The sequence below is a fragment of the Rhodnius prolixus genome, unplaced genomic scaffold, assembly GCF_049639745.1.
Source record: "Rhodnius prolixus isolate KJV_2025 unplaced genomic scaffold, Rpr scaffold_1, whole genome shotgun sequence".
Classification (NCBI taxonomy): Eukaryota; Metazoa; Arthropoda; class Insecta; order Hemiptera; family Reduviidae; genus Rhodnius; species Rhodnius prolixus.
In genome coordinates, this window is record NW_027411581.1 from 61,942,050 (window position 1) to 61,969,227 (window position 27,178).

Consider the following 27,178-nt stretch of genomic DNA (forward strand, 5'->3'; position numbering starts at 1 on the left):
GATAGATATCTAATAAAAGCCTTCACCTACTTTTAGAGTCTCTTTTGTCTATCATTACAAAACATCCGTTAATATTAATACCTCCTTTAGTTTTTTAATGATCCTTATAAATAACCACTAATTAGTAAACATGATTCGACTAGAATTAGTGAACTTTATTCTTTATAATTTAGAAAGAAAAAGCGGTTAAATAAAAAAAAACTCTTTTACTGTAATTTTTTGTTTGTTCTATTGACACATTTCGTTCACAGTTTTTAAATGTTATTAAGTTGCCCCATTATAAAGTTATGCAATCAAAATATTAATTAATACCTAAAAGAAGTATTTTAATACATGGCTAGATATTTAATCTTTCAATTATTTTCTTTCACATCTTTTAAGAGGAAATTTAGTATTTGTGTAAATAACAGTAAAGTAGACTGCTTGAAAAATGCACTCCACTAATAAGATAGCTTTAAACTGCGCCCTTATTGAGTACTTATGGACTTGCGGGTTCAAACTAAACCGAACAGTTAAATAAAACGAATATTATACAGAAGATAAACTCTTCCATCAAAAATTCTTAGACGAATAATTGTAAACACTCCTACGTTTCACCCACATTGCTTTATAATTTTTATTTATATTAATTTGTCTATGAAAGTTAGTTTTTGAACAGCTTTGGGTAATGGATTGAAGTAGGCATCACCTATAATACCAGAATAATCGCCTTTTTTTTGTACCTACCGCCCATCGGTGTTCCGTAAAAAATTAATTTAACGCAACTGCAAAGTACTTGTGATTTTTGAGTTAAGATTTAGTGAAAATATGAAGTTTTTTTTTTAATTGCACGAGTTGTAGTATCTTTATTTATACATTATAAATTTTCGCACTGAAAATTCAATTTGATGCTGCATTTCTAATGATGTAGCGCCTAATATTCCGGAAGCTGATTAAATTGTAGGCAAAGAAAATTAAATATCACAACTATAGTCTATTTTATTTCCTTTTAATTAATTATTAATCAGATCCTTGGGCTGGTGCTGCGAAGTAGATATTTTATATTTGGTTCATTTTGCTGGAATGATGGATAAGCAAGTCAAGAATAAATGTATGGAACAGACGTGTAGCCACAATCCTCTAGTACAGAAGAAGAAGATGATGATGAACTGTATAATTTTAGGGAGAATTAAATATATTGTGAAACTTTGAAGCTTTGATCCTTGAGCATTGTAGTCAGAGTAAGTGTTCCCAACAGATTTTTCTCTTTTGAGAAGAAACTCGAAATTAGATAATTCGAAATTGGTGCCAGGCACAATACTTAGATGTAGAAAGTAAACAAATACTGGAAGATTTTCAAATTTAAACAGGCAATTTTATTAGCAAATTCTTATTGTAATTGTTTAAAAGGAACAACGCAATAGTACAAAAATGATTTTATATACTAATTCCTCACAATTGCCAATTAACAGGAACTTTCTTGTCATGTAATCACGCTGTGGACGGACGGTCAATTCAATCAGCAAACAAAGCCACTCCAAGGATGTTGATTCCCCCCTAACATCGTAATACGTTATACAATACTGGAAGCCCTAACTTCTAGCGAACCCAGAAAAAATTCTTTTTAAGTAAAAAAACTTGTAATTGACTTTTTAATTTAAAAAAAAAAAAAAACAATTACGCGACAATATAATGTAGTTCATTATTTTCACATTAGCAGATTTGTCTCTGGATTTATTACATAAGAGCGCCATGATGAACAAAGACATTAGTTTCATGAAAAATGAAAAATAGTAGGACCTTTATTATCTATTTTTTTTCAACAATTAAATCACAATTTTATGACCGAACTTTTATCAAGCTTGACACTTGACAGAACCTTGATAGCTGCAACAAGTTTCTAAATGTAACTTTATAAAAAAAGATCAATTATTGACAAAAATCATAATGATGTTCTCATTATCAGATGTACTGATTAAAATTGTTGCCAGGACAAATTAATAATTTAGCGCTTCTTTAGGATTTATTTAACTCTGAAAAATATTAAGAAAATTTATAAAATAAACAACACATGATGTGAAACATTAAAAAAACATTATTTGTTGGGTGGACTTCGCAGGATATTAAGTCTAAGGAAGTTAGGTCGGGCTGGAAAAATTCAAACTCATGAGGCCAGTCAGTGTAACAGTTTTTTTTTTTTTTGACGTGAATACGTCTTTAAATTTGCTATCATATGGAAGCAATCCAAAAAACCTAATGATAACAAAATCGGGGGATACAGTTTGGCATTATAGTTTCGAATCTATCGTCTACATCTAAAATTAAATTAGACCACTGGATGGCTAAAGGATAAAAAAAAATTCATTACAATAAGCGAGGACTGTGACGTGCGCGGTGGAGGGGGAAGCGCCGCCATTTTGAGATCATTTTGCTGCGTATCGAGATTTGCAATTAGTATAACTTTTGACTCGTAGAAGCTACGATGTTCGTTTAAGTATTAATCGTCAGCTGTCGTCACAATCTATCGATTATACTATATAAAACATTAGTGTAAAATAGTGACAGTGAATATAATAAGGTGTTATAATAAAAAAAATATTATCAAAAATATATAATGTCGGCCTGTACGCATCGATAAGCCAAAACCAAATACTGAGATTGTATACGGTTGGAAAGGGCTTCTCAAGAACAATCGAATGGTAATAATAAAACATCATATGACCGAGTCAAGCTGTGCCGGGAACGTAAAAGAATGAATGCGGCCGAGCGGATCAACGACGGTGTCAGTACATCTGCAGATGGGGCCGGTTGAAATTATGCAAGTGAATGATGAAATCGCTTCTACATCGACAACGGACTGTATCGCACCACTGTTGGGTTCTAAATCGCGACTCAATGAGTTTAATTTCATCAACGTTGATAAATAATGACAAATTTGATTTCATCCTAAATACATAAATAAAAATATTTTATATAAAAAATATAACCCGTTACGTAAACGTATTCACGTACAACACACGGCCGTGTCCATGACACAGCCACAGTTTTTTGTTTTTGTTTTTAAATTTATATTATTTAAATTTAAGAGGGAGTATTGTGGTCATATCAAATCTTCGTTCACATTTGAGATCCCCTGAGTCCAAATAAATAAATGCTCTTTAGAAAATTTTACCAGTAAATAAAGAATGGTTCGGAAACAAAAATCGCAGGATGATGCTCTGACCTTATAAATCGTTCGCGCACCCCATGGTATCCTGATAAAAAAGAAAAATCCCTCAAACGGAAATTTCACTTTATAGATTTTTTTTTTTTATTTCCAGGAAATTGTTTCCAACGATATTTGACAATTTGATTTAGAGCATGTCTGCTGGGGAAGAAAGTAAAAAAAAAAAAAAAGATTTCAGTAACTTCTCACATAAAACCAAATTTCCCGATGAAATAATTGTTTATAAAACTTGAAAACTATATTATACTACTTCCTTATTATGCCACATTATAACTAAATTAGATTGTTTCTTAGCAAGGAAAGAAATTAAGGTAATTCCAGTCTGTTTTTTCCTTGAGAAATTAGTGTTCCCCTAATAGCGGTTTACGAGCATGACTCATCTACTGGAACGTGTTTATCTTTTAATTTATCTTTGATTTCATTTATAAATGTTCATGTTGTATCAAATAACTTCTTTTGCACTAATAGCGTGAAACTATAATTTTAAAGGAGGGTGTAATTGCACAAAGTTGAAAAGATGTACTTTTTTTTTTGTTGATTACAGAGGATTTTGGAGAAAATAGGGTCAAATGATTTAAGTGTTTTTATTTCAAGAACTCTTTCTTTGCGGCCTTGTGTGTGAATTTCTCAACTTAAGCTTGTCTGGATTTCTCTACTTAAGTAAATTAAAGGTAACGAAGTTGCATGCAAAAAGAAATGAATATTGTATATTACACAAGAACGAGGAAGTAAAATAATTTTATTCAACTAATATTTCCTTTGGAGATACAAACAAAGCGAAAATAATCTTGTAAGTATAACAATTATTTTTGCACTTTTATAAAAATTAAATTTCTGGAATAATTTGTATTTAAAGGCTATATTTTGTTAAAGTACCTAAGTTTTGTGCTAGGTCGACATTCCTCTAGTTGTTGATATTTGTGTACATTTGAGTGCAATACACTCATACTACTAATTCCTTGACATCTCCTTGAACGAACATAAATTAGGTAACTGGTGGTTAACCACTGGAGGCCGTTCTCAGAGATTTTACATTTTCTAAGAAGTAGTTTTGAAAGTCTAATCTCTCATTCATGTTAAACTTCCCTGTCCGGTGGTAGACATTAGGCAATATTTTGTTTTGTTGAATTTAACAGAGTAGTTATTACCATTTTATGAGTTATGTAGTGATGGTTTCGAAAATGTTAGAAGATGAGCTTGCCGATAAAAGCTAAGTACCTCTGGACAATGATTATTTTTTGTTTGATATTGCAAACATAAAGTGAGTTGTGATTCCGGACGAGGAGGATCTAGAATTGATATAAGCCTTTATACGGAAATAAAGAGGAGTATATAACGTAAATGGAAAAAAGTCCAAAAAGGCTGAAGTGCTTCAAGTTCTTTGACGCGTTTTTAGAAGAGGAAGGAGGTAGGCTGAGAAGAAGCTAACTAGCCAGGAAATTCCGAATGTTGAACATTTTGGTGGGTTAGATAGTCAAAACAAAGAAAAGAAACAAAAAGAAAATGTTTTACCTACGAACGAACGAACTTTTGGTTAATGAGAGTTGGACTACGCCGCCGAAGTGCGCCTCAAGGAAATAGATTATTGAAGAAGGTAATATTCAAAAAAGCGATAGGTCAGAATGAAGTAATGGGTATGTCGGAAGTTACGAAAAAGAAGGTAAAATAAATAGGTAAAATGAAGTTAAAGTGGTAACAACATAATAGGGGGATGTACCCCGAGATGGTCAGAAAGATGGATTCCACTGTGGCACCGAAGAAGTAGAAGATCGGCAAGAAGGTGAGAAAAGAAAATGGCTGCCAAAGGCCTGAGGCAGGGAGATTGGCAATTTCGGGGCTTTGTACAGAAGCTTTTACAGTGAACGACCAATATTGTAAATAATACAATAAATTGTACAACAAAAAGAGTGGCCATGTAAAGTCTAGGATTCTTACAAAAATATTCGACATCTGTGGCTGATAATGGCACAAAAGTTTAGTTACAAACAAAGGAATAAAATTCTTATCCAAATTAGTCTTGAAAATTCAGACATTTAGCGGTCATCCTTGAAAATGGTTTTTTCTTTAGAAACCTTTCTAAACTAAGAAAACACTAGTTAAAAAAAATAAAATGCGTTCAAAAACCCATTATTACCTACCTGGAACATTTAAATTTTAGAATTTTTTCGGAACAACAATATTGGAGGTGGTGTCATTAAAATAGAGAAATCTAACAGCAGATTCATCGAACAGATAAATATTTTGAAATATTCCTACAAATTGCACGCTATCCGTTAAAAGGTGAACGTACATAAATTTGACAGCTGTTTAGGTGATTAACCTTGGACGATATTCATAGATTTATTAGAAATGTTAAATACCTTCACGGAAGTATGAAAGATTTGTAAAAAAAGAAAAGAAAAATGATTGTATATTTTATAGAACGTCAAAATATTTTAAGGTATAAGGTCGGCACTTTATTTTGCGAGAGGCAAGGGAGGCATTTTTTTTACAGAATCTATTTCTTATAACGTAATTTTATTATTGTGTTCTTTAGACATAACGTGTCGAGGTTATTAAGACGTCATTAGTGGCCACGTGAAAAACACCTGAACAATTACAATGTAAAAGTAGGTATTTGTAAGGAAACAGCGGTTAAATAATGTTCAGATTCGTCAACGGGCCATAATTCATCGTAACCCTTAACTTGGCAGAATTTTATTTTTTTAATATTAAAATAATATTCATACCACTTAACCCTTATGGCCCAAGGATGTCTAGAAAAAAAACTAAACAAGATCTCATGAGGGTAGTTAAAACAAATCACATATATCTTGTGGGATACATCGCCAAGAGCATTAATAAATACATTATCAAGAAAAGGGTTAAGAAGATATTCCCGATGCAGCAAAAGTCAATCGCTAACAAAACGTTAAGAACGTGTAGGCAGACAATTTGGGCCCTTTCAATGGAGCGACAGCTTAACGGAAGATATTCTACTACCTAAGAGTTTAGTAGCGAGGACCTCCTTAGTAAGGGAGGCTTAAAAATGATTTCTGTATTGCAAAGGTATAGGAACTGCGTATCCAATAATTGTAACAAAGATAAGTTTACCACAGCCTTCTTAGGTAGAGCTAATTACATATCTATCAGTTCTTATAAGAATAGGAAATAATTCTTTCATTTTCTCAGACGGCGAGGCCGTCTTTTTAAGTAATTGGTTCCTACTTGCTGTTGTAGGGTGTGAGTTTCCTACCAACTGTTGCAGGATGTGATTAAGCCACCTTGAGAGAATAACTAAGCGTATTGAGATGCCTCTAATTGTAAATTGTCTTGAATCCTGTGAATAACATAAAATAAGGTCGAATTAAAGAAAAAAGTTTAAAAAATATATATATTCTTTCATAATAACAAGAACGAATTTTTCACTGTGTGAGTCATGATAGTACTAGTTCTAGGAATTCTTGTATTATTTAAAACCAAACCTACGATGCAAAAATAATTTTACCATTGCATAAAGCGCGGAAAAACTCTTCTGATAGTCCCCTACTAGTATAAACAAAATAAAGTGGGGGCTTCATAGACTATATGTATCTGGTCAGCCAATCTAGCTGGATGTATTCATGTTTGTGCTGTCATGCCGGCTTCAGAGGTAAGCGTAGTGCCCCCCAGGGAAGGTCTTTTCGAAATACCTTCTGAAAAATCTCCAGTGGAGGGTTTTCTATCGGCGCCTAATAAGGAGCGGCATTCTCAGTTTTTGCACAGGGTGCAGCAAATGCTTTTTGATCAAGCTTTTCAGGTAAGCAGTTTAATATTAAACATTTGTTTAAAGAGGGAAATGTCTCATAATGCGTGTTTAATTTAATACATTGTTGTCTGATTATTTTAAAACAATATTATAAAAGTAAATAAGATAACAGAAAATAATGTAGCTGTGATTTCTCTTCAATAATACTTAAAACTATGTAAACCATTTATATAGAATGTTTCCACACACTATAGAATACATCTCTTTAGGTGAATAAACATAGAATTAATAAGTTAATAACCCCTGTGCATTTTTAGTCAATTTTAAAATATCCGTACTAGACCCAGTCATAGTCTTTGTTATTAAGCTATTCGCACCAATCAGTGTACTGAACAGACAGGTCACATGAACAGCTTTCCATGAAATCAACTGTAAAATAATTATTTGTGTTTTAAACAATTTAAGTATGATGTTTGTAGTGTTAGTTAGATACATCACTTAAATTAAATCATCCGTTTCCATGAAAATTAGCAACTTTAGTAAACCTGACAGTGTAGACAGAAGAAACTTTTTATTATGATCTAATATCCAATTTGCATGTTGCGAATTTTTCATTATCTTTTTCAAAAACTTTTCTTATTATCTCACAGCATGTATTTTTGTGTTAACTTAGTTTCCTCAACTAAATTTTTATTTTTAAGTCTCCTAAATTTAAAAAAACCTAAAGAGGTTTCTGGGATTCCCTATAAAGCGACATAATGGTTTTACCAGCCATATAAGATTAGATAGAATTAATTCTAAAATTCTAAGATTGCTAAACAAAAAAAGTTATCGCGTACAAAAACAGCTATGCGAATTAAAGAAAAAGTAAGTCGTGAAAATGTTTCACCTTTTTTATTTTAAATTTGTCTATCAATCAACTTTTAATTTATTCCTAAAATTGTATTAACAGTATTCTTTTTTTAATATATATCAATTATTATTTCAAGAAATCATTCATTCGCTTGCTGGCTTTAAACTTTATTTTTATTTGATTGAGAGGCGTGTTCTTTATAGTTACGCACATAAACTTTTCCCTAATTTTTCATTTAAAACTAGATGATGTAGGAAGTTGTTCTCAAAAAAACATATAAACAAAGGAAAGTATCATGCACAATATTTATTCGATTATTCATTTACTCGTTTGCTAAATATCTTTTCACAAAAATTCGTTGTTCATACGTTTTTAACTAAGCTGAGTGTTGGTCCAGTAGTTCCCTCACTTCTTGCTATCGTTTTGTCTGTATTAACGTTGGAAATTCCCCCTTTCCGTATAACACATTTTTTTTCCAATTTGTTGTCCACAATATTTAATACGTTTTAATTTCCTTCATCCATTACATCACTTTCGCGGAAAAAAAAATCTTTAAAGCGCAAAACTATAATCATATTTCTTTTACAATTTAATCTCTCACCATTTATCTTGAGAAGTTAGATTTTTGAAATCCACATGAAATTTATTTTCAATTGGAGAGATTCTAGTGTAAGAAAATAGTCAATTTCTATTTTTACCCAATTTGAAAATTCTTTTACTGAGTTGTGTACGTCCTGGATTTAAAACTAATTATCTTAATTCTCTACATCTTCTCAAACATCAAGTTCCGGTCTTTCGGTAAGCCGGCCCTTACTAATCCTGTAATCTAACTTCGACTCCTTTGCAGAGGACGCTAGTAAATTGGCAATTTATTATAAAGATTTATGGCTGTTTCAGAAATCTGTTGCCTCTCTCTACTGTTATGCGTTTCCTTTATTTTTAGTTCATTTAATAATGTTCTTTTACCAAATCTTTGAATCTACTTAGTGTAAAATTTAAAGTTTAAGCATAAAAATGTTCATCTTGGAAACAATGATTTTACCTATAAATTGGAATTTCCCGAACCTAAAATAGACAGGCATTTTCACCAATCTTTCGCTTTGTTATCGCAATTTACTTTTACGAAAAAGGTGACGCATTTGTTAATCCTTAAAGTAATAGACAACAGACTTTTTTCCTTATCAAAAGATTTTACTTATATTTTTATAATCTAGATTGCCAGTTATCTGGTTAGATTACTGGTTCATTTAAAGTACGTACCACTTATTTCCGAGATACAAGACACATTCACGGCCCGTTTAATTGTTTTTTGTAAATTTTCTTCTGAGAGGTTTCGAATTTCATCCTTCCTCTCAGATTGGAATATCAGTAAACTTCTCAACAAAAAACTGGTTTTCTAATCTCTGAAGAGGGTTGAGAATCCAAAGGAGGTCAGAATAAGGGGAAAAAAAGAAGAAATTACTACCGACATCTTAATAAGAGATTGCACCCTGTTTTTTAATTCTTCAACTTATTAAGTCACTGTTCACTATTCATATTTTATATTAAGAGATGTAATCATTATTGAATATTAAAAATTTTGTGCATTTGCCCAACGCGATTTCCAATATATGAATACATCATTATGTCTACCTTTTACATCCAAAAATAAACCTAATGATGAAAATTCACCTAGTGGAAAGCCAAGCGGACTGTCGTTCTTTAGATTATTTTCCTTTTCTAAAAATAATTTTAAATTGGACGGCTTGTTTGTGCTTTTCAACTACTTTCTGACATTTCGTTTCTTGTCCTACTCTCACCTAATTTCAGAAAACGAATTATGGAAAAAAAAATCACTGAATTTTCAAATATAAAATAAATTAATTAATAAAATAATTTAAAAATGATTTTAATTATTGAAAAAAAAAACTATTGAGATTCCTTCCATTAGGTATAAATCAACATAATATCTTTTATAAGAGAAGTTAACATAGTTTAGATTAGTTTTGTTGAATACTACAAAGCCGCCACGGTAGCCGAGCGGTTAGAGGCGAGACCTGTAAAGCTTAATATGATAATATGTATTGTACTGGGTTTGATTCCAGGTCTTAGGTCTTGGATTTTATTTAATGGTTAATAAAAGAAATTTACAGTAAAGTATGTTTGTTAGTCTCCTCTGTTCACGACATCTAATTGGTAGTTGGACGTAAAGCCCGCCTGAAAACTTTACTTTTTAATACCAAAAAACAAAAAATAGTCAGTTAAGATGACTTTTTCTTTACTTCAAATTTTGACATTGAATAAATTTGGATAAGACTAAAATGTTTATTATATAGGGCACGCATCGTGAAAGCAGAGTAGTGCGATTTGTGGAGCCAGAAAAATTGAAAGAAATACTGGACCTTGAACTGAAAAAGGAAGGATGCTCAGAAGAAAGTCTGCTGAATAACATCAGAGATACCATTAAGTACTCAGTGAATACAGGGCACCCATACTTCGTTAACCAGGTATAGTCCTATTACGGATTTTTATTTTTTCAAATCTAATATCAAGATCTACATCAACGTAGAATTAGTATAAAAATTCAATTTAGTCAGGCAGTTTAAATGTTAATTAAAAATTAAAACTGCACTTATTTCTTTCCAGACAGTTCTTGATGTATGTTAAAGTAGCTCCGTCAGAGTGCAAATTCAAATTCTTTAATAATTTCAAAAACAGTGGTGTATTTTTGTTGTAATAGTACGTAAAAAAACAATAAAAACCCTCTGAAATTCTTACAGGATTATAACCTAAACAAAACAAAAGAGATCTAAATGGTTACCTTAGTGTAGCGTTAATTAAACTTGTGAAAAAAATCTTTGAAATTTTTAAAATATCTTGCTTTTGGGTATCCATAAACATTGAAATAAACAAACGTAAAGTAGTTATTGGAAATATCTCAGATAAAATGACAAAATCGAATGTTAACTTGAAATTTTTCCGATTCTCTATCAAAAATAAAAATAAATATCGTGATAATTAAATATTCACCGTAGAAGAACTTCTTATCTTTATCAAACAAATGCCTGGTCGTGGAATAATCTGGCATGATGGTTGACTTGGTAACCCTAAATTACATTTGAAAAGACAAGAAACTAACCAACGCTCTCGCGAGCTATGCGACAGACGCGCAAACTGAACATGGATAACCAGACGTGTGTATCTATTCCCTACTCGTGGAGACCAGTATTGTTTAGTTTATTGCAACTTGAGGATCAGCTGAACTTTTAGTTCCTACATATTCAAATCCTTAATGTTTTTGTACTACCTAACTACCAATACGGCCTAAAAATCTTATTAGCGAAGATTTCATTTCTCTTCAACAACTCACTCCCTCCCCCCCAATCCTTTAGGAACACTTTTGATTCTTGCAGGAATTACTTAAAAGCTACCTAAAGAGGTTGAACAAAAAGTTGCCTCGTGATCTTTTTTTTTTTTATTACTGCAGAACAATTAAGTGTTCACGAAAATAAAGTGTTTTACTAGGATGTGCCTCCTTCATCCGAAAATCCTGACAATGTGTTACATCATTTTTACTTGTTTTAACAATTGTTATAATTTTACAATTTATTTAATAATTAAATTAAGTTTGAGCCTTCTAATTAGTACAACAAATCGCTAATTCCTTGTTTTTTGTTTGTTTAAATTTACAGCTTTTTTCAGCTTTAGATCCATATGGATTGGCTGGCCAATGGATAGTGGCTACCCTTAATCCTAGCGCATATACATACGAAGTGGCTCCAGTGATCACACTCATGGAGGAAACTGTCTTAGCAGAAATGAGAAAAATTGTTGGATACCCAGATGGTGATGGAATCTTTTCTCCTGGAGGATCGATTGCCAATGGATATGCTATAAGCTGCGCACGTTTCTACAAAATGCCTCAGATTAAAGTAGGCTGCTTCGATTTCATTATTATATTTTTACTTTTTCTTATCGCTAAAAGAGAAATAATCGCGATAATTTAAATTTATCGTCATTGAGTTTTTTCCGATGGACAATTTCGAAGTTAGACCTCGAAGTCTCTCTTCTTTGTAGTTTTTTTTTTTCATCTATTTTGCATTTCCTTCTTTTTTTTGTGTTTAATAAATCAATGTTAATTTCCAACTATTTCACAGACCCAGGGCTTACATGGTTTACCCAGACTTGTACTTTTTACGAGTGAAGATGCTCATTATTCTGTGAAAAAAATGGCCACCTGGCAAGGTCTCGGATCGGACAATGTTTATTTAATTAAGACAGACAGCAGAGGTAAAATAGACGTGCAACATCTTAGGCGACAGGTTAGGAGAGCCAGAGATGAAGGAGCGGTCCCTTTTATGGTTTCCGCTACTGCAGGTAATATTATTATATTCTTATCTTTAATATATTGAACAAATGGATTATCCTTAATTACCGTCTTAGCACCCATATTTTTTAGAACCCTAGCTGGATTCGGACTTCCATCGACAAACTGATCAATTATTTTGGTGTAGAGAATTTGATTGCAAAGATGTTTCCGTTTCACAGTACACTTGTTGACTACATTGCACTACTACGCATCCTGCTATATTTACCACGCAGATTTGCTTATAATTATAATTTCAAAAATATGAATGCGTGGAATAATCATCTTGATATCAACTAAAGTAGGTTTTCAGTCGACAGAAAAAAAGAGATATTTAAAAGAGTAAAGAGAGTGGTCCAAGAGTGAGCGGCTGTAAAGGTCTTAGACTTAAGCTGAGAGAACATTAAAGAACTATTAAAACAGATTGTGTCAATAACAGTTTGAGGAATCCTGGCTGATTTCTTTAGAAGTATATTTCTAATTTTTATTGCTTAATATTACCTACGTTCTTCTCGCTTTGGATCCGAATTCTCGTGTTTTTTTCTAGTAAGTAACAGCAGAGGGATTTTTGGAGTTCTCGAGTTTGTTTATTTTCTATTCAGATAATAAAACTGTTTTTAAAAGGTTTAGTTACATGATTTGATACATTCAGAATTGTTATTTAATCAATGGTGTATCATTTCTTTTTTAACTTGTTTCCAACTTTTATTTTCGATATAGCAGTTACGACTTTGTGAAGCAACTTAAATTTAATATGTACGATTACTTGCCTGCCTTTGGACATTCGTTTTGTAGGAGCTTCTTACTGTTAGATTATGTGTAGAGTGTTGTCTGTGGAAGAATACTGTTCCAATGACGGCAATGCCTTGAGAAAAGCTCTGGGAGCTAATTGTCTTAGATAAATAAGAAAATAGTACCTACAAAAGGACGATAAAAGGGTCATAAGTTACTTTACTGGATTTTTTGTTTTCTACATGTTCTGTTACTTTTTTGAAAATAGCTGTAACAATTTTTCTTAAAATCTCCCTTCGGAGATTTGCGAAAAATATCAATTCATAATATTTTCCTTTTTTCGCTCTTCTAAATAGTTATTTATTAAATAATTTCTTCAAATTTAGGCACAACAGTATTAGGTGCTTTTGACCCCATTAAAGAAATCGCCGAGGTATGTCGGGAACATGATATGTGGTTGCATGTGGATGCTGCTTGGGGAGGAGGTGCGCTGATATCATCAAAACGGAAGGAACTTTTGGCTGGCATCCACCTGTGAGTATGACTGTTATTGTTTTAAGCATTTAATGTTTCTTGTTTTTTGAATTATTTCTTATCAAAATCTTATAAAATTGTATCATTGAAAGAAAAAAGAGAAAATGATTACATGAAAAGCATACTTTAAGTTCAGTGAATAGTGAGGACGTGTCCTTCTACAAAACAAATTGTGTTTAACGAACCGCTACTTCTTGATATGTAATTATTTCCCTCTAAAAGAAAAGAACAAAACAAAAATAATACCAATAATTTTCTAATAATTTGAAAGGCTAATTGGGTAATTTTAGCTAACGATATAATTAATAAATATTGGTATTAAAAATAACAATTTTTCAATAAAAAAATTAATGTTGCTTACCTTTCGTGTACCAAATATGGCCTCGTTTTAATTATTGTTAAATTCATTCCTGTGAGATACTTGGATATTTTAGAAATACTTTCCCTGAATTTGAAACATTAAAATTTCCTTAAATTCTATGGTTTATTAATGTTTTTCCTTTTAAAATTACCTCCTTTTTTTGAAAACTGGAAAATTGACCGGCAAGTAAATGTGGGTTTAATTAAGTTTATGTCAGTATTGGAATGTCCCTTTTCGCTTTCCTAGTCTGGAAATTGCGGCCAATAGTCCCTTAAGACATTACTACAAAATGACAGGTATACTATCGAAAATAGGCATTACCATAATTTCTTTATATTATACACTAACAAAAAACTTTTAAAAAATGATGAATTCTGTTGTTTATATGCAGGGTGTATGCGGAGAAGTGGTCGAAACTTCGGGAGGTGATTCAGCAGCTCACAAATGCAACAAAAAATATTCTCTTCACTTTGGCCTGATTCTCAATAGTGTCCAAGAGCTTTGCATTTTTAACTTTTCCGTCGATATTCGCGTTTTTTACCAACAAAAACGGCCGTAACTTTTCTATCCTTTATCCTATAACAAATCTGCTTATTCCAAACGAAAGAGCATTAAATTTCCTATAAATTTGCTCAATACCGAGCCTCAAAACGTTTCTTATAACAATTTTGGAGGTTTTTTTGATCAAAGTTAATTAATAATAATTCAAAAATAAAATGGTTATTTTCTTTTTGTTCCTTCTCCAAAAATTGACATTTGAGTAAATTAGTAGTGAAAAGTCGGTTACGCAAAATCCCAGTTTTCTGCATTTACACCCCTCTGTTCGGGGTAGGGTTTTATTAAAAACCAAAAAACTCCATATGGTCTTGAAGTTCAATAAATGCGCAACTTTTTCTGAAATTATGTGACTCCTTGATTCATTAATCATTTGAAAAAATGCAGTTGAAAATTTTAACAAAAATCATAGAGAACGAATTTTTTATACATTAAAGTAAAAATTTCATTGCTATAAGAATCGTTTTGAGGCTCTGTACCAAGCAGATTTATAGGAAATTTAATGCTCTTTCGTTTGGAATAAGCAGATTTGTTATAGGATAAAGGATAGAAGCTACGGCCGTTTTTATGGTAAAAAACGCGAATATCGACGGAAAAGTTAAAAATGCAAATATCTTGGGCACTATTGAGAATCGGGCCAATGTGTAGAGAATATTTTTTGTTGCATTTGAGCTGCTGAATCTCCTCCCAAAGTTTCGACCACTCCTCCGCATACACCCTGTATAAATCTGTCAAAGAAAGGACCTAAGCACTAAATCAAACCACCTATAGGACGCTAACCACCAAACGAAAGATAAAAACTCAGCCTTTGAAACGATCAAGCGAAAAAATTAATAAATTGATTTAAAAAAAAAAAGAAGAGAAAAACGTTCCCTGACAATGACATGATTCTGATTTCACATAAACCAGTAATTCGCGTGTAATTAAAATATTTATAGAAGTAAATCCTTGCAAGATTAACGAAACTACTAATTAAATTTTCTGACACAGGTAATAAATAGTAACCTTGTTTATGACTTCCTCGAGAATTTCTTTAAAAATGTTACTCTTGATTTACCATCAAGGATTAGTGTAAAGAGAAGGGATTTTTTGTCGACCCTGGCTGTAGTGGTGAACGGAGTAATTACAAATGTGCATTATTATTATGGAAAATAACAGTATAATGGTACAAAATAGAAAGGTGTATTTTTGCGTCTTTGAAGTAACTGTCCATTAAATTATATAATCGATAAAACGAATGTTAAATTCTTACTGATTAATTTGGGTGCTTGACAAATTCTGGAACACAAGATATTTTTCACGATAAATAATGTAAATTTTTAGAAGTAAAAATAAAAGAAAGATGCAAGACGATCTATCTACTCAGGCTTCGGGGAGCTTTTAATGCAATTGCTTTTGAATGCATTTACTACCTAAGACAATCTTAATTATTCTTTTAAGTTCTATAGACTGAATCGAAATTTGTTAGACAGTTGAAATGTGTATTAAATGTGCTTCGTCCGACAATAATCTCATTGAAAAATATTTTGAAAAGCTAATCTCTTTCCTTGATTTCTGTTAAAAGTTTTTGGATTTCCCAGTTCATTAAAAATTCCTCTTTATACAATAGAAGATTGCTGTGGCGCCCCTAAATCTTTGCAAACCAAACTACTACCTACATCGTTCTTGATAAAAGCTAGTCTGTACTTAGTTATCAATCAAAATATCTATATGTTTACACAGATCGGATAGCGTTACCTGGAATCCACATAAAATGTTGGCGGCTCCTCAACAGTGTTCAACTTTTCTTACACGACATCCAAACATACTTAGTGAGTGCCATTCAGCTAGTGCCCAATATCTGTTTCAAAAGGATAAATTCTATGATACAAGCTTTGATACTGGTGATAAGCATATTCAGTGTGGACGAAGAGCAGATGTGTACAAATTCTGGCTCATGTGGAAAGCTAAGGTAGTTTCAATGATCATGTAGTAAACGTGTTTTCTGTATTTTGCTTTCTTATATAGTTTTTAAGTAATCATTATTTCAAAATCCGGAAATTATGAAAATTTATTCCATTAGGGCACTGATGGATTAGAAAAACACATCGATAAAGTATTTGACAACGCAGAATATTTCACTGAAAAGATACGTAATCGTAAAGGCTTTGAATTAGTAATCGAACATCCAGAATGTACAAATATAACTTTTTGGTATGTTCCTCCAAGTTTAAGAGGAAAGAAAGATGATCCAGATTACAAGAAAAAGTTGCATCAGGTTAGTACATTTTTTTTTGTTTTGTTTTTTCATCAGTAGATGTGTAATCAAACCATTATTTTAATTATGATTTTCTAAAATATCTTCTACACTAAATTATCTTACGCTAATCATACACCACCCTTACAGATACATAGTTTCTCCTTAGGGACTGAAACTTAATAAAAGGTGATGGGCTTGGATTGTTTTAGTGGCATTTAACTTACAGCAAATTTACATCATTTCGTTAAAATTAAAAGCACCACTCTCTCGTCCTTTGTATGAAAATAATATAAATAAGCAATAATTATAACACAGAGAAGTATTTTTTGGCATTGACTTTCGCCATACAGCCAGCATCGTCTAGGTGCTTATCACTAGAATATCACTCACTCTCCATTCTTACTTATAAATACATTCGCTTCACACATTCATCCCTCTACTATATACAACTATTTACATAAACCTTACAAATAATGGATGGATCAGTACTCTATATTCCTGCCATCCTTATAGCTTTAACCGAAATTAAAATCACGTAATCCTTCTCTATCATTTTCTTGCATTCATTCTAATCGCCTACGGTTGGAGCGTGAGCTGAGAGCGTATCTTAAACGAAACCCTTTTACTTTTCCGATTTTCCTTGCTTGTCCTCCCTAACTTCAGATTCTTTGGCAACTAGTTTTTTTATTCCAGCCCATAGTATTCAAAATTTTCAACCAATATTGACTTCTCTACATTTAAAAATACATTACCTCTCTTCTCCAAAATTTTATGATGTATTTTTTTTTTTTTCGAAACGCTAATTGTAAAAAACTACTTTTTTAAAGGTGGCTCCACTCATGAAAGAACGTATGATGCGTGAAGGTTCAATGATGATTACCTATCAACCGATGAAAGATTTGCCAAATTTCTTCAGATTGGTTTTACAGAATTCTGCACTCACTCAAGAAGACATGGACTACATAATTATGGAAATTGAAAGACTTGGACACAATCTATAAAACCTCGAAGAAGAAGAAAAAAACCTACTTCGTCTACTGTTTGTATATATTTATAAATTCTTTCCGCGTTACCACACTATTTATTTTAAAATATTTTACTTTCACTTTCTTAAAATTATATTTATAGTATGGATGTAAATTTTATTTTTCTTCATTTCAAACTGTTAAATTTGTAAACCAACTGTATTATATTATATATGTGATTTTAATTACAATTGACTTTGATTGAATTACTATCTGGGCTGGGGCACCCGATTGTTGCCTTTGAATCTGATGGTATTTATTGATAACAAAGTAAATTATTTTTTTTATACCTCTATTTGTTTATTTTCTGTAAAAAAAAAAATTAATAAAATAGAACAACAATAATGCTGATGTTATGCTTTCTTTACTTCAGATGATATTTGAAGGAAAAAAATCTTAGCCTAACAAATTTGTGTTTTTGAAGAAAGGAAAGAAGAGTCCTTTCTTTATAGAGATAAACACGACATTTTTCTTTTGCGCTTTTTCAAAAGAAATTTCTTTTGTTGTTTACTCATTAATAATTGCAATTACAAATGTGTTTATTTCACGCAATTATTGCAGATACTATCATAACACTTATATTACTTAGAAGAGGTAATAAGGTTCACATTCTTTATAGATATATACTAGATCTTTCTAAATAGATGTATCATTTACTGATTTAGTAAGCCTCCAGTGTTCCATACATTTGTTGAGTTAGAATGAATTGCACAACCAATGTGATATTTGTTTTAACGATATTATATGGTGTTTTGAAACCGGTCTTTAACTGAGGTACGAACTATGCTTAAACGTGAGAAAAACAAATGGTTGAAATCTTATATTTCTTTTATTTAAGTAGATTTTTTTGGTATCATTGAAAATGTTTGTGGAAATTTCAATCCCTGGTGAACGGCGACGGCAAATTTGGCCACCAACTTGTCCTGACCTCTTCAACAGAATCTTAAGCAGTAATTGCATATGAAGCCCTATACAAGGTGGACTTTGGAATCTGAACCTACCTGTGGTAATATGCTCCTTAGAAGATGTCAGTCTCTAGAAAAAAATAATCAATAAATACTTTGGGTCTAAAACATGAAGTAAACCACCAATATATAATATATATATATTTGATTATTCAAGAAATGTGACAACTACACAGCTGTGTGGAAAAAAAATTGCTATTTATCTTGAATAAAGTTATAATTATCCAAGTAAAAAGCTCTACACGCAAAACTTGTATAAATTAGAATTATTCAAAACAATCAACTAGCCTCATCATAATCATCATTATCGTCATCACAGGAACCTTGTACAAAAATCATCCAAAACTTCTATACAATAGAAATATTTTTCAACATCCACAACTGCTGCAATAGAGAGCTAAAATTGTTTTAAAATGCATTTTTAAAGTCTTCTGAGTAAATATTTATTTTCTTTCTTAGCAATAATATAGCCTCTTTATATATTATTTACAAGTAATAAATCCCTAAATTACTTTTATTATATTGCACTAATAAGAGTATCGAGTATTATTTACATGTTTGAGTAGTAAAAAAAACAAAGTAAAATAAAAACATTCATGTCTTTTCTTTTTTTTACTAATCTGGCATAGAGTTAAACATTTTAATTTTAAGTACATTCCCGTTTGCACAGAATTCAATTAACTTTTTACAGATTCTTAATAAAATAGATTATGGAAAACACTTTGGTCATTCATAATAGTTTTTTTTATTTTTTTTTTAAAGAGGCTGCCAAAGAAATTCCCTCATTTACTTTTTAAAAGATTATCATAATTTATAAACTACCTTATTTCTTCTTGATAGTTGACTTCACTTTACATGTTCAAGATAAGTTGGCATAGTTTTATTTTTAAGAAAAAGAAAAAAAAAAATCAACGATTTCATATCAATTGACTCCTTATGTCTCTTATTAATATGACACTTAACGATTTGAATTTTTATTTCAAAAACAAATCGTACAAATTTTTTAATTTCGTCTATGAAAAGTTTAAAACGTCGAAAGATTTTCAGCAAGAAAAGGCAAAAAATGCCATTTTCAGTTTTAAAGCTTAATTTAAAGTACATATGTAGAAGTACTGGCGCGTTCGCTAAAAAACAGAATCTTAACCTCAAAATTCTGACAATTTAAATTTTATCAACTTTTTTTAATTATTTTTTTTTTTAAATTGTTCTCCTAAGAACAAAATGATTGATTTTTTTTTTTAATGGCGTATATTATACTTAAAAACATCAATAGTATTGATTGGTCAGTCACAAATAATACTGGAATCAGATTAAATTGGAATTAACAATTATTAACAATAACGTTAAAAGTTTTTTTTTTAATTTTTATAGAAGTGAACAATGTCTGTTCCACTTATTGTCTTCTAAATTTATTCTTCCATAATACAATAACAATAAAAATAATGTTTATATAATTAAAAATATTCAACAACGAATTATCTCCTGACTAAAAGAAAGATTACACTATTTCATTTTTTTGCAACACAAATCAATTAGATTCGAGAAATGTTTTCCAAAATAGGCAAAAACTGAGTTTTCAAAATATCTTTCACTCTGTCATCTCCAGAGGTTTTTAAAACATATATTTTACTGAGATATTCCACGTCTTATTACAATCTATTTCACCTAAGATAAACGTCTACCACACACAGTAAGAGAAAATAAAAAGACATTATTGTGGATTCATATTTACTTACGGATGATAAGATTGAGCTCAGCAAGTTCACTGCAATGCTGCTCCAAAAAACTACTTAAAAAAACAAAAAACAATCTCAGCAAATGTTCCATTTTTTATTAAGGGCATCTTCAAACATCCTGAAGCCGTCAAGTTTTTGTAAACCCGGGGCAAAATAATTTCATTAAAGTGCAATCGAGACCTTATGAAAGAATTTACTTATAAAAACTAAAACTTTTATGAGTTGGATCTTTACTTTTCGTGTATACTTTATGAGTGTTCCTTATTAACACTTATGAACTGGTAATTCTGGATCGAAATCTTATTAATGTAATTGTTAAAATTTTTATCATAATGTTTCTATTTGTATTTTTTTTTTTACTCAATTTTAATCACTAGAAAAAGAAATAATTTATGAAAGCGAACTAAGTTAAATTTCCTTTAATGTTCCTATAAAAATATGCCTGTACTTGATTCTCAACATAACAAAACTGTTAATCATTCAATAACAGATTAATATTCTTTGAGGAACTTATTAATGCCATAATGCTAAAGGTACCCAAAAAAAAAAAATTATTCTTTGAAAAATGTTCTTTTACCACACAATTAATATCTTTATTCTGCAATTTATTGAATATTTTTACTTTATTCTGTAGGCAAAGTCTCTTATAAATATACTTTTAACTAGCTCAGTCTATTTTGTTATTCTAGAAAGCCTTAAAGAATAGGACGGTATACAAGTGGAATACAATCCGGCTTCGCAAAAACGGGAAGACATTAATCTAAATCATGTTAATAAAGAATCTTCGTCAAAGTATTATTGTAAATAAAATCAACATTGATTTGTTTTTAATTGTATAACAATTAGGAGCCAAATTCGTTATGAGAGGTTAATAATAATGTATAATATAAATACTGAAATATGAAAATTCTCAACTGAAGAAGACAACGTAAAATCTCAAAACTATATTATTGTAAATATTCGCTTTCTGAGGGGATAACTTTCGTTTTCATAGTCACTTCCAACATTATCTATCTTTTAATATGTTCCTCCTTTCATCATACCAGTTACACCTAGCATATATTAATTCTCAAATCTAATTCAGCAACTTTAAAATATTAATTTATCTGTACTTCGACTTTATTCAGACGAAGTAAGAAACACCTTGAAACTCAGGTAAGCCAACTGAATCAATTGCCCAAAGTTAATGCTACTTAAAAACTTGTTTAGCGAAAAGAAGCTAATAGATGTATTTGATTTTCTATTTTAATTTTTTGAAACTTAAAACAATCAAAAAATTAAGCAGACTGCAGAGAACCACAGCAGTAAAAGTTGACTACGTCGATGCAAACAGAACTCTACATCAAAATCAATAGTTTTGCATGAACAAGGTAAATAACTCTGAACTAGATGCTGTTAAATGTATATTATTCGATTTCGAATTTGTGCTTTCATATTTATTCAACATATTCGTAAATTTATTTTGAATTCATAAACCACAGTAACAATTTTTGTTAGAATTAAGCTACAATAACTTGTATTGTGCACAAATTATCGCATTAAATTCTCTTCTCGCACTTTGTGTTGTTATGGTTACTTATTATTTTTTAATTTAAGGCGCTTCTCTGCTAAGGTAACCCTGTCTATAGAATTGAAAGACATAATCTACATAAAAAGAAGCCTAATTAAAAACAAATTGGAGAGCTGATAGTTAACGAACTATAATACGCATGAAAAAAACACCAACACCGACATTTAATTTTGAAATAAAATGTGTCAATTATTTCCTAGTTTGTAGTCATTCTTTCTCTTTGTTTTGTTTCTTAGCAACAGCTAAATTAATCAATTAATTAGTCATAGACCGGCTAGGACATAAATAGTCCCCAATTTTAGGCTGAGACTAAATGCACTTGCAATGTTGGCCAAAACCGTTCCCAGCAACAAATTATTACTCTTCGCCTTTATTGATTTATAAAACCTGGAGGCACTATTTAGATTTATGCAAGATGATGATCTATTGACTTAGAGAGCTTTAGAATAAAAATACTTTGCTTTAAACGTTTATGCTACAGAATATTTTAAGGGAAGAAACAGCAGAAGTTGAAATATAGCATTTCTTATAATGTAAAATAAGAACTCAAAATGAAATAGCTTTAACGTTAGGAAACAGGCCTTTTTTTTAAAAAAAAACATTGATTGTCATCGATAAAATGAATAGGTACTTCTTTTCTTAAATACATTAAAAAAGAAGATATTTCTAGCGAGAGAACATTATCGGCCTTATTGACGCACGTTAGTTAAAAACAATGACGATTTGCGGAAACTTGAGATAATTTCATTCATAAAAGTTTATTTGAGATACGTTATTAACCAATTCTAATAGAACAAGCGATTTATATCTGTAAACAAAAAGGTTTTTAAAGCTTCTACAAATAGATAAATTATAATTATTAAATAATTGTCGCTTTGATGCTTTACTTTTTTAAAAAAATACAAATAAATATTTAGAAGGGACATTTTTTATTCATTAATTTATATAACTGAAGATAAAACTATTGAAATAATATCGAAATCATACAATTAAAAAAAAAAAAAACCTTACAAAAACAAGTATTACTTTTACCGAAGACTCAAAGTAGAACAGACAGCTCTTTTTCTTGTACTTCTGAGACAGAGACATACTTTTCCTCATTTTCAAGATACATAATTATCCTGTTTAAAAAGATATCTTCCAAATGAGTTTGAACACATACCACCATGTGCTTACTTTATTAGACTAGACACTTTTTTATTATTATTATTATTATATAATAATAAAAATTATTGTTGATTTATATAATTTTCTTTATTGATACTCATCATCTGAACTAAGGAGCATCGTCTTTTCATTGTACCCATGACTGATTGTGGCCACTGAACGAGGTCCTCCGATATTCTTTCTTTGGATTTGACAACCAGGAGGCGGGGCCTCTTCTGGATCATAGGTAGAAACACGTATACCACGCTGGGAATGTGAACCTGTGGGAAATAAAAACATGGATTGCAGCACATTTTGTGCTTTTGGGGAGGGGGGTTGCTTTGTTTTCATATAGGTGGACCTGGTTCACATGCATTTTCCAGCAAACCGAGCTTTTTGTTCACGATAATAATAATAAAACTCATGCTATCTACAATTTTCTGTTTTTCTTATTCTACTATTAAAAGTTCATGCAAAGGATTGTTCAGATACATCAGACTCAATGGTTCATATCCTTTAATAAGAACATCTGTGAAAAAAAACTTTTTTTCACAAAACTTACCTATAGTTTTCTTTGAATTTTTCTTTCTGTGTACCTTTTGGCTTTCCTAAAAAAAAGTATTAAAATCGCCTAAAATTTCAATTTTCAAGTTTTTGCATAATAATGCACGTTTTTGATGTTGTAGCCTATGATTGTGAAAAAAGTTATTATTAGAAAGAAGTTCAGCTTAACTAAGAAAACAGACAATTGCAGAAAGTTCAAATCTTATATTATTTTTAGGAGCCTCCAGGAGTCATGACTATATATTTTTGGTCAATAACATTCCGAACCAGATGTTTTACATTACGGAGACAATGTTTCTCCCATTATTTTCCAAAGAAAAATAAGTTTAGCGAGTTCAGGACTTTTGGAAAACGATACTTTCCCCTATTAGTAGAGACTTCCTCAGGGGGGGCCCATTTTCCTATCTTAGTCAACAACATGAAATAACTCTTACACGACATCTCATTTAAAAAAACAAACAAAAGAAAGTGTCTGCAACTATTTAGGTTTAGCGAACCCATAGGCGGCGAACTGTAGCTCATCACCACCCTCAATGACACCTGGGAAAAAACCCATGTATGAATTCACTGAAACTTTGATTTGTTGAGTGCTTAGTCATTCTCCAATACTCAATAATTAATAACACACACTGAGAAAAACGCTGAACAATTAGTACGATTTTTGTTTTTGTTTTTACAAAATTGGGGGAAGACATAAAATTTTTGATTTTATATTTAATTTAAGAATATTATGTCTCTGGTTTCTCAACATCGGAAATCAAAAGCATTACTGTCGGTGCGACAAAAGAAGAAGGAGATATAATTATAAGATTTAGTGAAAAAAATAAGGAAAGTTATAAACAAATAACAGATAAAACCAGGTATTTTCTGAATACTAATAAAATAAAATAATGCTCATGAAACATTCTTTTAATTATCTTAAAAAATAATCTAATAATACAAATATAGTTTGATTAAATTAAACCATTTAGAGAATTTATGAATATCAAAAAAAATAAAACATTATACTATGAATTAATAAAAATTGGCTTTAATTTCATGGCTTACAATAGAATAAAATGTAATTAATTTGTAAGCCCCTTTTTTTTACCTGAATCTTTAAAAACAAAATAAAATAAAAACATGAAGAGAAATATCATTTAGTTTTTAACTTCTATACATGCAAAAATATCAGCATAAAAACAATGGACTTTATATCTATCATACTCGTACATTAGGCACCCTACAAATTTTATTTTGTACAGTTTATATTTTTAAAAAAAGGAACAATCTTGGATTGAATCATGATTGATCATATCACGCTTAAAGATTGAATATTTTAGTCTCTTCAAATAATTCTTTAAATAAATGACATGAGAAAAATATTGATTATGAGAACGTAAAAGGAACCTTCTAAATCTCAAAACCATTTCATTGAAAGAATGACGAATGATTGTAGTGATATGCTATGCAGGGAATTCCTACAAAGATTAGGACGTATGAAGAGATGAATTTCATAACTCGTTGGTTTCCGGAACAAGGTTTGTTTTTTTTCAAAAAACAATTTTATAAAGCAATCACTTTTAACACTTACTTTTACTTTTGAATAATGTGGCTAACATTGACGAATGTGTTAGGAGAAAACTGATATGGAAATATAAGAATAACGGAACTTTTAGGTTCAAGTTTGAAATGAACAAAATAATTTGACATTGAAAATACACGATAAAAGCAATCAAAGAAAATTAAAGCTTGCAGAATTGAAAAAGTCCGGAGTTTTGAAGAAGAAGAAGAAGAAGAAGAAATATGACAACGCTTTCTCTTACTAAACTTGAGTACAAGGAAGTAAAAAAATACAACAATAAAAAATAATTATACTGATGTAAAACATCACAATTTCAAACCATAAAATCATCAATTTTTCCACGATCAACAATAATTAATACTACAATAAAATTACTTTTGGGTGAAAATAAGATCATAATTGACGACAGAAAACACTCATTTAATCAAACGAATCCTATATAACCTTTCGAATCGTTAGGAATAAAATAAGTACAGACTAATGCCTTGGTACGAACGAATCATTCTGTTATGGCTTCTCAGGCCAAAACTCGTTCAGAATCACTTGCTGGTATGTTTGTTTTTATTTCTATGGAAACCTATGAGCATCAGTTCAATTGAATTTAAGACTTAAGAAGATTAAATCTTGAAGAAACTAAAATTATTTCATTTTATGTTTAAATTATATACAGCAAATAAATAAGAATAAAGCAGCCTCATTATTCTTCACCTTTTCGGGTGCCATTTAAAAAAAAATATTACAGTTTCAATCATTTGTTTTTAAATACAAATTAATAAAGCAAATCACTCATATCACAATAGTAATTAAAATAATGAAAATAAACACGAATAAAATTCATGCTTCTCTAAATATCATGCTAACCGTTCAATTGTATGCCACTAAAGCCACTAGACAATGATTTCTCTTTTTTTTTTTTGTTTTATTTATGAAATTTCTCTTTACTTATTCTTTCTTAATTTTCCATTATTTAAATAATGTCTGTTTTGTAAATAATTATTTATATATTAGTCATCCTCTGTAGATGATAAAAAGGAGAGAAAGAGAGCGAAAGAGACTGTCAAAAATCTCGCAACTATTTCTATTATGATGTCTTTTAATCTATTTAGAGTTCTTCATATGGCCTTTTGGAAGATGTCAAGTCTGAAACAGAAAAAGAAGAAAAGCGTTCCCAGGGTAACAAACCCCGAAAAATGCTTATGAAACAAAAAATGTATTGTAATGTGGATAAACTAATAATATCCATAATCCACCACCAACTTCTGAGAGGTTGTCCGATAGAAGGATGTAGTTTTAGGCACCGCCACCACCACAAATCAAATACAGTATTTCAGTTGCCCAATACCGTAAAAAGCAGCTTGGCGAAACTTTTGTACATGGTTTTACAAAACTACTGTTGTTCATTTGAACAACTAATGACAATACAATAATACCTATTGTTTACAAAGTATCGCAATCAAGAAAACAACATCTGTAGTTTATTAATATTTACTAATACAATTACTAATATTTTACTATACACGTAATCAAAAGCTAGTAATTTTAAAATTAATATTGAAACTGACAAGGTATTTTTTGCCGGGACAGACCAGAGAAAGTGTTTTGAACAATTTATACACTATTGGCAAAGTGTTGCTATTAACCAGTTAACTGTTTATGACGAAGATATTCAGATACACGGGGGGGTTCAAAATTTAGCGATCATCCAAATTGCTGCGTCGTGGGCTATTAATCTGCCAAGATATTTCCCTGTATAATTGTTTGTATTTTAACTGGTCCAGGGATTCATTTACATACGATAAATACCAGGACTGTAATGTTGCGACCCAACTCGGGTTAATTGCAGCAGTGTGCATTCTTTGTAATTTGGTATTTATGCAAGGACAGTATTGAGTAAGCTGTTTAGTTTACATCGTGGCTCCAGGTTTTTCCAAGTTTAATGATTCTTTGTCGGATTTCCTCCGTAACACTTTATCGTTTGAATGCGTATTTCGAGATAATAAGGTAATTTAGAAAATATTTTTGTCCGATCGAAGAAAGTAGATCAGTGTGTAGCAAGC

At 30.7% G+C, this 27,178-nt stretch overlaps 2 protein-coding genes across 4 annotated transcripts in view; one reads left to right on the forward strand and one right to left on the reverse strand.

Moving 5' to 3' along the window:
* Nucleotides 1–6,780: 6,780 nt before the first annotated feature.
* b (glutamate decarboxylase-like protein black) lies at nt 6,781–17,921 on the forward strand. The gene is made up of 8 exons (XM_074112349.1): nt 6,781–6,983; nt 10,101–10,271; nt 11,457–11,696; nt 11,922–12,141; nt 13,249–13,396; nt 16,035–16,263; nt 16,375–16,569; nt 17,379–17,921. The coding sequence occupies exons 1-8, from the start codon at nt 6,822–6,824 to the stop codon at nt 17,550–17,552; spliced, it is 1,539 nt and encodes a 512-aa protein (XP_073968450.1). The 5' UTR covers nt 6,781–6,821; the 3' UTR covers nt 17,553–17,921.
* Nucleotides 17,922–18,667: 746 nt separating this feature from the next.
* Tmep (Transmembrane endosomal protein) overlaps nt 18,668–27,178 on the reverse strand; it is a 41,847-nt gene continuing 33,336 nt past the window's right edge. Inside the window, exon 8 of one of the 3 annotated variants that reach the window (XM_074112351.1) lies at nt 18,668–23,274. In XM_074112351.1, the coding sequence (XP_073968452.1) occupies nt 23,102–23,274 (173 nt within the window). In that variant the 3' untranslated portion in view covers nt 18,668–23,101. Of the gene's footprint in view, nt 23,275–24,448; nt 26,315–27,178 lie in introns of those variants that run through there. The other 2 variants (XM_074112352.1, XM_074112353.1) reach the window with 2 other exon arrangements.